General features: G+C 40.8%; 1 protein-coding gene across 4 annotated transcripts in view; it reads left to right on the top strand.

Annotated features, from left to right (window-relative positions):
* Positions 1-864: 864 nt before the first annotated feature.
* Positions 865-13,056, top strand: part of CFAP46 (cilia and flagella associated protein 46) — an 87,659-nt gene continuing 75,467 nt past the window's right edge. For 2 of the 4 annotated variants that reach the window (XM_083505908.1, XM_083505911.1), the window contains exons 1-10: positions 865-991; positions 2,147-2,224; positions 3,572-3,696; positions 3,791-3,922; positions 4,255-4,319; positions 5,402-5,566; positions 8,434-8,557; positions 10,389-10,483; positions 11,539-11,640; positions 12,495-12,594. In XM_083505908.1, the coding sequence (XP_083362034.1) occupies positions 2,176-2,224; positions 3,572-3,696; positions 3,791-3,922; positions 4,255-4,319; positions 5,402-5,566; positions 8,434-8,557; positions 10,389-10,483; positions 11,539-11,640; positions 12,495-12,594 (957 nt within the window). In that variant the 5' untranslated portion in view covers positions 865-991; positions 2,147-2,175. Of the gene's footprint in view, positions 992-2,143; positions 2,225-3,571; positions 3,697-3,790; positions 3,923-4,254; positions 4,320-5,401; positions 5,571-8,433; positions 8,558-10,388; positions 10,484-11,538; positions 11,641-12,494; positions 12,595-13,056 lie in introns of all 4 variants that reach the window. The other 2 variants (XM_083505909.1, XM_083505910.1) reach the window with 1 other exon arrangement.

Below are 13,056 nucleotides of genomic sequence, written 5' to 3' on the forward strand. Positions count from 1 at the left end.
CCCTTCTTCTCGAAGGGCACAGCTAAACTGTACAACTCGCTCTCACGAGAGGTAGCGATGGCCAACTTGGGATAGCCTTAAAAAGAAGATTAGACAAATTCACGAAGAATAAGGCTGTCAACGACTACTGGCCGCGATGGCTATGTTTTACCTACTGGAGGCAGTCTGTCCTTGAATGACAGTTGCACGCAGGTCAAGAGGACCTCAAGACTTCTGGATTGGGCTGGACAGGATTCCGAGGTCGCAAGTTAAGCAGACTGAAACCTGAGCAGCGTTTACGGGCTGGAAATCGCAAGCCTCGCCTCTAGCCTCTAATACTAGCACTGGGCCACCTTCCTAGTTTGTTCTTTGCTTCTTTCTCTCAGCCTTTGCCTGACCCCGAGCAACACTGGATTACATAATAAAGGTGCAACACTGGATGAATAAATAAGGTGCAGCAGTAGATTACGCAGGGACGGTGACACTAGTCCCACCACCAGCATCCGTGCGATCCTCCAATCTGCAATATGGACACATCACACACAGATTCGAATTTGCACAGGCAGCGCTACAGAAACTCAAGAGCGCTTCACACGAAATAAGCTTGATTTGGGAAGTGCGGGGACTTCCCTTTTGTTTCAGGTTGGATTCCTCCCCGTTATTTTTGTTTTGTTTTCTTCTTCCTTCCTGCTCCTCTTCCCCCGCTTCCCGCTCTGGTTTATTCTATGAGAACGCGGCAACTTCCCATTCAGACAACGGAAGACGCACGGCTCTGCCTACTAGCGTCGCGGGCCACGGGGGGGGGGGGGGGAAACGTTGCGCTTGCGAGGGAATTGTGACTTGCTTAGGGACCCGTAGGGCAGTGGGCGGGCATGAGAGTGACTCGGTTGCCGGTGGCGCGTTGCTAGGAGACCGAGGGACGCGGAAGAGCGGCGGGCTTGAAGTTGCTCCTGGGGTTCCAGAGGGGCAATAGCATGTTAGCAGGCGGGGGGCGAGGCAGGAGGGAAACCAGGTTGGTAGTGAAACCGGGGGGGGGGGGGGAAAGAATCGTCCATATATATATAGCAGTGTGTGTGTGTATATACATATACAGTATATATATACAATATATATAGCAATAATACATACACATACATATAGTGTATACACACACATATATACATACATATATGTATTATATATTGCAATGTGCGTGTGTGTGTGTGTGTGTGTGTGTGTATAATTTTTTCATCGCTAAGCTGCTTTTGTTGAATTATGAATGGTTGCAGTTGTGCTTTTTTAATGAAAAAATGACACCAACAATGTAAACAGCTTTGAGTTTAGGAAGCTTACAAATGTCTTCAGTACCATGGCACTTTTGTTTTTGCAAGTTTTCAAAGCAGACCTAGTCCTTTGCATCTATCAGTGGGCTTAAAATGGTAAAGGTAAAGGACCCCTGACAGTTAAGTCCAGTCACAGACAACTCTGGGGTTACGGCGCTCATCTCACTTTACAGGCCGAGGTAGCCGGTGTTTGTCCGCAGACAATTTTTCCAGGTCATGTGGCCGGCATGACTAAGCCGCTTCTGGCATAACGGAACACCAAAACCAGAGCAGCGCACGGAAATGCCGTTTACCATCCCACTGCAGTGGTACCTATTTATCTACTTGCACTGGCATGCTTTCAAACTGCTAGGCTGGCAGGAGCTGGGATCAAGCAACTGGAGCTCACTCCGTTGCGGGGATTCAAACTGCTGACCTTCTGATCGGCAAGCCTAAGAGGCTCAGTGGTTTAGACCACAGCGCCACCTGTGTCCCATCAGTGGGCTTACTCTTGAGTAAATGTGAATGTGCAGCCTTGTGGCCTGATCTCATGTAAACTACAAAGGCTGCAATCCAAAAATCACTCACTTGGGAGTAAGACCCATTGCACTAAGTAGGACTTACTTTTGGGTAAGCATGTATAGGATTGCACCGTAATGCAATTTACTTTCATATAAGTGTATGTAGGATTGGAGCCATAGTTATTGTGGTCTCCTATAGAGTGGGTGAAAGAGTGAATGTGGAAAAGTTATGAAACAGGCAACCAAAATGTAAAACTTTTTAGAAGTTTGTGTTCATTGCTGTCAACATTTTAAAAACTTGTTTATATTTAATATTGTTTTGTTTAATTACTTTCCTGCTAGCAGATTTAGGGCAAAGTTACAACTAAGAAGATATGGAGATAGCAATCAGGCAGCACCTGTCAGATGCTGAGAGACATCAAGGTAAATGTTACTAACCATCTTTCTCTTTTTTAAAGATGTATAATGTTGACTCTTTCTTTTCCACACACTCAAATAGACTAGGTACTCTCTCCATAGATACAGATACTCCTAAATACAGATTGGGGCATTCCTAGGTAAATGTGCATAGGATTGCTGCTATCGCTGTGTAATAAAATCCCATGTATAATACAATTCTTTCTGTTTGGATAAAAAGCCACAGAGAGTGGGGGACGGAGGGAGAGAGAGAGAGATGTTAACCAGAAAGTTGATGGCTTGAGCCCACCTAGGGACAGCTGTGGGCAGGTTGCAGGGGGTTGGACTAGATGACCCTCAGTTCCCTTCCAACTCTATGATTCTATGATTCCGTTATTCTAACTGTGCTTTGCCCTATATAGCCTTATGTCTATTTATTTTACATATAGAGTGCATACATATTTCAGAATATCCTGATATCATAGTATGCTGAATCCAATTTCAGGCATGCTGAGCTATGGTATACCCCCACTGGCAGCATAGAAATAGCAAGTCTTAAGAGTGATATGTTATGGTTGCTCCTCTTAGGGAACTGACACCCAGTTTCCACGATCAAAAATATTTCTTATTTTGTTTTGGCTCATGTTTTGTGGTGGCTTGCATGTGGTGCGGTCTGAATGATTTGCCACACCTTAGACTATTGGCAACACCGCAATAGATGGTGCATTGAAAGTCACACCTGAACTGTGCAGCTGCATCTTATGCTGCAACAGGCAATTGATCCTTCTAGCCAGCATTGTCTACTCTGACTGGCAGTAACTGTCTCAGACAAGCATCTTTCACAGACCTGCTTTCAGAAATATTTTAATAGGAGGTATGAGGAGTTGAAACTGGGACTTATTGCATGCAAATCATATGGGCTTTTTTCAGCCAGAACTCAATTCCGGCACATCTCAGGTGGGTTCCATTGCCATTATAAGAGAACAAGGGTTCATGATGAGTTCCAGCACCTAATTTTCTAAAAAAAACCGCACTGGTTCAAGTCAAGGCTTGTGGAGAACTGCTCAGAGAACTGCTTTATCACATTTATATTTTGCTGGAGCTGACACTACAGAAAACATCAGATCAAAACAAATCCTAGTTAATGGTCATGCAGATTTGCCCTGATACATATTGATAGTCCAAAACTGTTTACTGTGTTAGGATGCAATCCTATACATACTTACTTGGGAGTAAGTCCCATTGAACTTAATGAGACCGAGGAGTATAGTGTTTTGCTTGGCTATGTCTGATTGTTTAGATTATGAAAATAAAACAGGTATTTGTTCGAAATGGTTATGTTATTTTCTGCCTAATTAAAATTTTATTTTCAAGATGTCGAAGCGCTGAAGAGTGCTTACAAATTGATCAAATCAGCGAATGATGGGAAATCAGCACTTGATGCCTTGGAGAGTTTCTCTTTTGACTTGTATGTCATGTGTGCAGAACAGGCTTATAAGGTAACAATATGCCCCTTTTGTAACAATACGCCCCTTTTTACCTTATGAGGTGTTTGTTCATCTTAATTTAAAACTGAAATCTGTTTAATTTTAGATGGGTTTTCCGGAAATGAGCGATGACTGTCTACGAATGTATTTTAAAGGAAAACCTCCAGTTAACCAGTTTTTGGGTAGAGCATATTTGTGCAAGAGCCAATTATATACCCCTGTGTCTACTGATAATTTGGTGAGCATGTACTGTGAGTTTGGGTGTTGATTTTAAGGCTGTTCTTTTGTTGTGATCAGGTGAAGGCAAAATTCCATGTTATATAGTAAACAGTATGACTTGCCTCTAAGAAAAAATAAATCTTTAGAACCAGTTATTTTCCATCCCCCCCATGCACCCCATGAAAAGCCTTTCTGAAGGATACAGAAAATTATGTTGTTGGATAGGATGGGGTTTTTTAAATTAAAAAAAAAATAGAGTGCATAGACGTTACAAGTCATGCTAAGTCAGTAATAAAGGCTTTGAGTCATTCCCAGTTTTTTAATATATATATATATATTGTTTTGTTTTAGGAACAATTTGACAAATTCATTGTACATTTGCTGAAAGTAGTAGACTTTGCATTAGGTAACGCAAGGTAAGTCCTTTATATTTGGTTTCCATTTGGGGCATTCTTTGTGGGTTTCTCTGTTTCCATCATGCAATATTTCTGAACTATGGTTCTTGACTAGAACAATGATATCACAGTGCGGAAGATTGCATTGAATCATTGTATCACAGTTTTCAAAAATGCACCCCAAACAGTGATTAATATATTTGCTATTTTAGTTCAGAGCTGACATGTTGCAGCAAAACAATGAAGATCATGTCTGTATTCGATCAAATGGGATCCATCCTCCCAAATTAAGATACCTTTACTAGTCCTTACTTTTATATTAAACATAATAGTCCATGACTATAGAATACAAATGAGTAGCAAGGAGGATTTCAGTCACTTGAAAATTGCAGAAATTAGAAGCTTATGTGAAAATAAAGCTGCATAACGGCCACCGGCAACATTAAAACCTAGAGAGTAAACATTGGAAACTACAACTAATCCAGAATGCTGCAGCTAGACTGGTGACTGGGAATGGCCGCCAAGACTACTTAACACCGGTCCTGAAAAACCTACATTGGCTCCGAGTACGTTTCTGAGCACAATTCAAAGCGTTGGTGCTGACCTTTACAGCCCTAAACAGCCTCGGCCCAGTATACTTGAAGGAGCGTCTCCACCCCCATTGTTCAGTCCAGATGCTGAGGTCCAGCTTTGAGGGCCTTCCGGCGGTTCCCTCACTGCGAGATGTGAAGTTACAGGGAACCAGGCAGAGCGGCCTTCTCAGTAGTGGTGCCTGCCCTGTGGAATGCCCTCCCACCAGATGTCAAAGAAATAAACAACTATCCAACTTTTAGAAGACATCTGAAGGCAGCCCTGTTTAGGGAAGCTTTTAATATTTGATGAATTACTGTATTTTAATAATTTGCTGGAATCCGCCCAGCTTTATGTTCATTTCAGGTCTGTCACACAGACCACCTTGCATGGGCCACTTGCCTCAGGTTGGCCATCCATTAAATAGACGATGCAGTGTTGAAAGTTGAAAGCAAAAACTTGGTGGGGCAAAGAAACCCCAAGTCCATTTCATCCTTGCACAATATCATAATGTGTACTCTATTTTATTCCAGGTATTATTTTTTGATACATAATGCTTCCGTTATATACTGGAGGATTGTAAGGCCATTTCTTAAGCCTGGGTTCCGCCACTATCTTATTCCAAGCCTCTATCAGATTGTGCCTGCACTGAAACATCCCATTGAGCAAGACAAGGACTGGACTGCGGAACTGATGATGCAAGTTGAAGTTTCTTTCTTTCTTTCTGTATAAAATGCTTCTATACCTCTCATTTGTATATAATACCAAGCTGGTATATATCAACATATGCAGATACAGTAAGAACATAAAATACCATTAAAGCAATACAAAACTATCGTAGAAATGAGGAAATTTAAACAACTGAATAGGCCTGTTAGCATCAAAAGGTCTTCAAGTGACTCTTGAAAATTAGTAGCAAGGACCCTGGCTGAATTTATGCTGGAAGGGTATCCCACAACATGGAAATATAAAAACATTCATTTTTACCCAGATGATTGATGGCTGAAAGATATTGTTCTTGGAAACTCTGGGATTCTTAGCTGCAAGAGTATCTGGTTGGTTTTGGAAGTTTGCTTTTCGTTGCTCACATGCCAAGACGCCATAACCCACTGTCCCCCCATCCATTAAATGACCACTCATGACAACATTGTTTGGTTTAAATTAGGCCACAACTTCATTGATTAAAGATGTACATGGCTTAGGCTTAGGCTTTGGGTATAACCATTTCAACCAGCCCGCCTGCTGGTTGATTCTTCCAGGAGTCGAATCTGTGGCGAGGGAGTCCTATGACATACATTAAATTGGGACTTCCCACAAAAATCAGTTTTGAGGAGAGATATGGCCCTAGCCCCATCTAGGTGTCCAGACAGCAGCACCTCCACCAGGATCCCTTTAATGGGATACCCCATTCCCTTGGAGGGGCAGGCAAAGCCTTAAAACCTCCCCTCCAACCATGACTTTTACCCAATGCCTTACCCACTAATGTTGTTACTATAAGGTAGGCAAAACCCCCAGGTCAGCCAATGGACCCAAAGAACAAATTCCTCCTGAGCACCAAATGCAGCAAACAATTGTAATCCATAGAAAAGTCTGAAAACGAACACTACCTCCATGATGGGCAAGAGCCAGTCTAACTATAGCAAGGGTGGGAGAGAGATTCAAAGTGCCAGGTATGAGGCCCGACACTCTTTAGATACTCTGGGAGTGGACCTGAGTGAAGTCCTCAAGGGAGTCAGTCAGGCCCACTCCCAGGAGGGCCTGCCCCTTGACCTAGCCGCTATTGGCCAATTTGCAGCCAGGTCCGATTCAAACACTCCAGCAATGTCTCCCATCAGTCGGGATCCCAGCTGGAGAGGCTGGGGGACCAGCAGGATGCCGCCGTTCCTCAGCGCTACCCAACATTGACATAACGGAGTATTTCAGATGTTTTAATTGTATTGTTGTAGCATTGGGGTGTTTGCGAAATAGAAACGTAATAAATAACAAAATAAATAAGAAATAAGTATACTGATCATACTTTAATGCATTTTCATTTTGTGCGCCGAAGGACTACAAGCAGCTAAACCTCCCCCCTCCTGCTTTTTGCTGATCCAGAAGTAGCCAGTCTTTGGCAAAATTACAGAATGGTCTTTCCTACTTTAATTTAGGGAACTCCTAGCAGTCCATTATATTGCAGGAGATCATGGTTCATTGTGTATTTGCGAACTTCAGATTGATTTCTGGCTTCTTTTCCTTCCTTCCATATGCCTAGATTGTAGCATAGCTTCCTTTTTCTCTTGACACACATATGCTTTGCCTTGGCAGAGATGCCAACTGCACACTGGAGCCTTTGTCCTTGTCAGTTTTCATTGAACTAAACGGATGAGACTTGTTGGTCTTTTATTGCCAATCAGATTACTGTCTCTTTCAAATGAAACTACTGGAGGACATGGTGTTGACTGATGGAAGGGAAAGAAAACTGATGGTATTTCTGAGATGATTGTAATGGCTCTTCATAGGCTCAAAACATTTCCTCTGGAGGGAAATAAAAGAGAAAAGAAATGGAACTGGCTAAAAAGTTCCAGCCAATCAATGCTGGCTCAGGTTTCTAAACTTAAGTCTGTCTGCATTCATCGGACTTTCACCCTTACTGTCAACATTGATTAAACAAAGGGTTTAATTTAAAATAGACTGTTAATATAGTATTCTGCTGGAATAACTTTAGAATCAGCAAGCAAATTGAAGTATTGAGGGAATTTGAGATGACTGCTTCTTAGCTTCCTTGCTCAGTCCTTCTTCTCTCCCCCCCCCTTTTTTTTTGGGGGGGAGAATCATGTTAAGCACAGATCTTATTATTTGAGTGCAAGTTCATTTATCTAACCTATCAAAAATGTCAGTTACCTAAAGGAAACTTAAGTTAGCAATTTGACCGATGCAGTGCTGGCAAAAAACAAACTGACAAAAAAAATATTTTAAAGCTTCTTAGAACATACAAGGAAGGATAAAAAGTAAAATACATTTTACTGAAAAAAGAAAAAAATATATCTTACAGAAAAGAGAAAAATACATTTTACAGGGCTGGAACTTTTGAACAACTGGTTGGTTGGATTAATCTATTTTAAAACATTTCGATTGAGTAAAAGCTGCCCCTGATTAACTGGGTAACATTTTTTTTTTAAAGTTCATCATTTTAAATAAGGAGCCCTGTCAAAACTGCGGATGGCAGGTGCTGTCTTAGAAGAGGCTTTCATCCTACCCTATGCCTTTTCTAAGATGGTGATTGTATCATTTTGTAAGCTTGTATGCAGATGAAATCAACAAAAACTCTCATGATTATCAATGCAAGAGTGCCTCAGATGGCTAGCAATTTGAAAAGGAGCCTGGAATGGAAGCTAAAGGTTACACTTGCAGCAGGTAAATCAGAATAGGCTGCTATGTCTGTGCATTCCTTTGGATGTGAGCACCTTAATAAAAGAATGGTCTTTTGCAGCTTTCAAATGAGATATAGTGATTTTGTAACATTGCTCATTTATAAACACCTTGCACAATTGTGTTAACAATAAACATTATTTTGTTTCTGTTTCAGAGAGTTGCTTGAGTGTTTCCTGGATGCTTCCAGAACGCAAGAAGCTATAGAATTTTCGTCAACTGCAGCAGGGTTTATTAAAGAATATGTTCCAGGGAGATATAAACAAATATTTTCAATAATGGTAACTTCTGTTAATCAACATAGGAATCATATGGTTTCCTATTGTAGCGGTGGAGGACATTTTTTCAGCCCAAGGGCTTCATTCTCTTTGGGGAAACCTCTGGGGACCACATGCTGTAGCAGACCCATCACTTAATACCACCAATTAATAAGGCGGTGGACCCACTCCCACTTACTGCTCCCTACTAAATATAGTGCACCCACCTCACAGTACACCCATTGCACAAATTTCTACAATTTACCACAGATTATCTAGTGGGGGACTTGTGTGAGGGAAAACGAAATGATTTAGAGTCTCAGGCAGGAGTCGAACAAACAAGAAAAGTTTATTGGACGAAAGAGGTTTATGAAACAAAGTGGGTCAGGAAATTATTTCTTTCAGGTAGAAGATAAACCTGATTAGTTTAAGACAATGCGTTGAATGCTGTCACCTCCCCCCTCCATTTTTTTTAAACCGAAGGCCATTTCAGGTTACCCAACTTTCTAGAAAACTTTGTTCAATTCTACAACTAAAAGTAAACCAGCCTGGTAGAATTCTGTTGCAGTTGTTTGTTCTGCGCTGTTGTACACACCCTAGGAAAAATGACTAGCTAAATCTGATCACTGAGCATTATCAAATATGTATGCATTTGATGCCTAATACGATTGGTGATTCCCCCCCGCCCCTTCTGTTCCATTTCTTTTCATCTTTTTGTTTCTTTCCACATGATCAATCTTGGGGTAATGGGAAATGGATCTTGCATAACATTTCATGAAATGAAAAATGTACTGGATTTCCCATGGATGTAATATTAATAAAGCCATAAGATAAAAGTACATAAATCAGGTTGTGCATTATACACTGCTCAAACGTACCTTTGAGAAAAGCAACCTAGCAGTGGTATTAAACTACAAAAGCAATTGAAAAATGGCTAGTGAGCTACATCTCTCAGAAGTGCCACCAATCATTTCTGTAATAACCACATAATAAGTGAGCATTCCAGTACATCTGCAGTCCATGAGAAAAGGAAGTTGAAAATGATCTAATTAAGCAAAATGGGTTGCTTAAGTTTGTTGCTATAAAGCTTCATTTTGGAATAGGCAAAATAAGCAGAAGAAAGATTGAATTAAAACTCTGTAGCATAGCAGATTATTCAGTAAGTTCACATTTGCACCCGTTGCTTAATGTTTAGTTGCGAGTGTCACAATCCAGAATTGAGGTCATTCGCCTTGTTCACTTTAGTGGAGAGAAGCATCCTACACTTTGGAAGCCCATCTGGAAGGGAGCTTTGTGTTCCAAGTGAAGCCTTTATAAATGTATAGGACTTACTGTTCAAACATAAGAAGTTTCTTCTGGATCAGTCCCACAGCCCGTGACCAACATGCATCATTTTACACTTTCTTACACTGCATTTGCCATTTTACTGCCCATTCTCCCAGTTTGGAGAAATCCTTTCAAAGCTCACACGCCTCTTCCCTTTTAAGCACCCTGAACAGTTTGGTATCTTCAGCAAACTTGATTATCTCACAGTTAACCCTTAACTCTAAGTCATTTGTGAGGAAGTGAAAAAGCACAGGTCCCGATGCTGATTCTTGGGGAATCCACTTTCTACATCCCTCTGCTGAGACCTGTCCATTTATTCCTACGGTCTGCTTCCTGTTTCTCTCCTTTTCTTCCATGACTGCTAAGGTTGCTCCGGTCTTTGGTGAGACTAAGGATCCTGCTGTGGTAATGTCAGACAATGGCATCGTTTGCAAACTTAAACCTGCAGGAAAATGTTGTGAAGAATTTTAATCTTTCTTGACTTGCTCCTTGCTTTAAATGCTGATATAACTTTTATAATTGCTTCTAGGTGCGTTACAAACTAATGGAAGCTTTAGATATAGAAGATGAAGTGGAAAGTTCTGCCAGTCTGAACATTATTTATAAAATCCAAACAATCAAGTTGTAAGTATTAGCTAACGTAGATGAGAATCTCAATTGTTTAAACCAGAGCTTTCCAAACTTTTTATGCTGGTGACACACTTTTGATACATGCAGCATTTCACGACACAGTAATTCAGTTTTACTAGCAAACTGGAAGTTAAGCTAGCCCTTTTCCAGACCCAGGAGGAGCTTGGGGAGTTTTCACATGACACACCTAAACACTGATGTGTCACGACACACAGTTTGAAAAGCTCTTGTTTAAACCATATGGGTAATATTCAGTGCACTCATTCTGTCATCACAGGAAATTTTGGATACACAGTGGAATTTTGCCACCCTCTCTTTTTCCTGCTTGTTCCCTAAATATCTTCTGGATTTCCTCTCAACCTTCCAGAAAAGATCTGGGGAGAGGAGGCAGGGAGTTCAGCAGCTCAAATGGAAATCTTTGTGCTAATAGAGCAAGTGAATTGGATACCACCCAAATTCTAGAGGTGGGCTGCAATCCAGAAAGACATGAGTGGAAGAAAAACTGCTAGTGCAGTTCAACATAGAAGTATGGAACAATTGCCTTGCAGAATTAACCCCATCCCCTTTTCTCTCTGTGAAATAGTTGCAGGCACATCCAGCAGCAGTGTCCTGGGTAGCTTGTTATTCAGGTGTTGGCCTGAATTGTTACTCAACTTAGATGAGCAGATGAGTGACATGCTGCAGATCTGTCTTATAGAGGGTCAGTCGTAAATGTTTGCTGAGATAGCTACTGTGATGATCCTCCATATAAGAATAAAGCACTCAGAGCCTTCCCTCCACACTCAGCTCTTCTGGTTTCCTGAATGGAATGGAATTTGGCATGCTCTTATGGAAAATGAGATTGCTTGGAGTGTAACTTTTGTTTGCCAAGGCCTATTGTCTTAGAAGACAGGTCAAATTGACTTTTGATTTATTTTAGGTATTTTTTTAAAAACAATACTGTACTGTATTCACAAATCCTGCTTGTGTTAGAGGGGGAAAGGTTGATTGTTTAATAGGTTTTGAGATGTTCTTCTGTTAGTAATCATTGCATTATAAAATAATTGCAGGCAGTTAGATAAAAATGAGATTCCTCAAGACGTTGATACTGAGTTGAAAACAATATACGGAATTTTCAAAGGCTCTAGAAAGAAATTAAACCGTAAAGATAGGTAAGTTGCATGTGTTAGCAAAACTCTAGAAGCTCTTTTTAAAAACATAAGAATTTGCTATTTATCTTACATCCATGCCAAGAAGATGAGAGTTGACAGAGTGTCTCCCATGCTGTATTAAAGCTCTATTGGTCCAAAGATCTTTCGTAATTTGTCCTTGGGGCACAATCCCTGCCAGCACCAATGGTGATGAGGGTTTCATGCATCTCTCTCCCTCCTTGCCATATGCTAGCCATTACCCAGAGTGGAAGGCCTGTGTGCTTGTGTTTTCCTCCCTCCAGCCTTCCCTGTCCAACTCAAGTCCAACATTGGAGTTTACTTCAAGCTCAAACAAAGTCACAGCTGGAGTCCTGGGGTGGGAGGGAGAATTGAATATGGAAATAACAAGTGCAGAGCTTCCCATGCACATAACCATATGTGCATGGAGGGATCACAGTAGAACCCAATTGGGGACTCTGCTCCCATTATTTCGGAAAATGTTCAGTCTTCTTAAGTAATTCATTACATTTCCCTTTATGTTCATTCCACTGTATTTGGGGTGGGGGTTTGCTGTTTTATCCATGGCTCTCTTCTTAACCTCTTGTTTCATATTGCAGCATCCATTCACTCCTTTTTGAACAGCTGACTCTGGAACTGGCTTGCTGGGCTACATGCCCCTTTTCTTCCTTTCTCAGATAATTTGTTTGGAGGTGGGATTGTGCTTTTTAGAAATTTAAGAGATTTCCCTGGGCTGGGGATTTGATGCCAGATTTTAACGTACTGTCATTTTAGGTTTATAGTAATAAATAAGCAATAAGTGATTTCTTTGCCAACACTACTTCTATCCTATTTGGTTTTATTTTCTACTTTTCCAGAATTTCCTTGCTGCTGGAATTGGCTCGACTTTGCTTGAAACTAAATTGTATACCTATTGCATCTTTATGTTTAAGCGACCTGTTCAAATATAAGATTACCGTGAGTGTCAGGAAATTCTTTTTTGAATCACTTTGTTTTATCATTATTTTTTATTCTTGTATGAGTGTCAAGCTGAACAAAGAGGAAAAGATTCCAGTCCTAGAGCTATTATCAGAGACAATTAAAGTCATTGCTCCCTAAAGAACAATTAATTGCAAAAAGCAAGGAGAGAATATACTATTGGAAATAAATTAGTATTTTGCTGTATATCTACATATTTAAAATTGAGAAAGTTTTGCAAGGACTGGCTATCCTGTTTGACCCAGTGGGCCATTATCCCCAGCTGTGTTTGTGATGGAAATCATGGGTTGTTTCCAACTAAGTTATGCTCTGAGTAGACCAAATTAATGGACTTGTTAATTTCAATGAGTCTACTCTGAACACGAGATGTTGGACAGTGTTCTCAAAGCTACTAACATGAGTTTGACCAAACTGTGGGAGGCAGTGGAAGACAGGAGTGCC

This window comes from Podarcis liolepis (assembly GCF_965112155.1).
Source record: "Podarcis liolepis genome assembly, chromosome: 5".
NCBI lineage: Eukaryota > Metazoa > Chordata > Lepidosauria > Squamata > Lacertidae > Podarcis > Podarcis liolepis.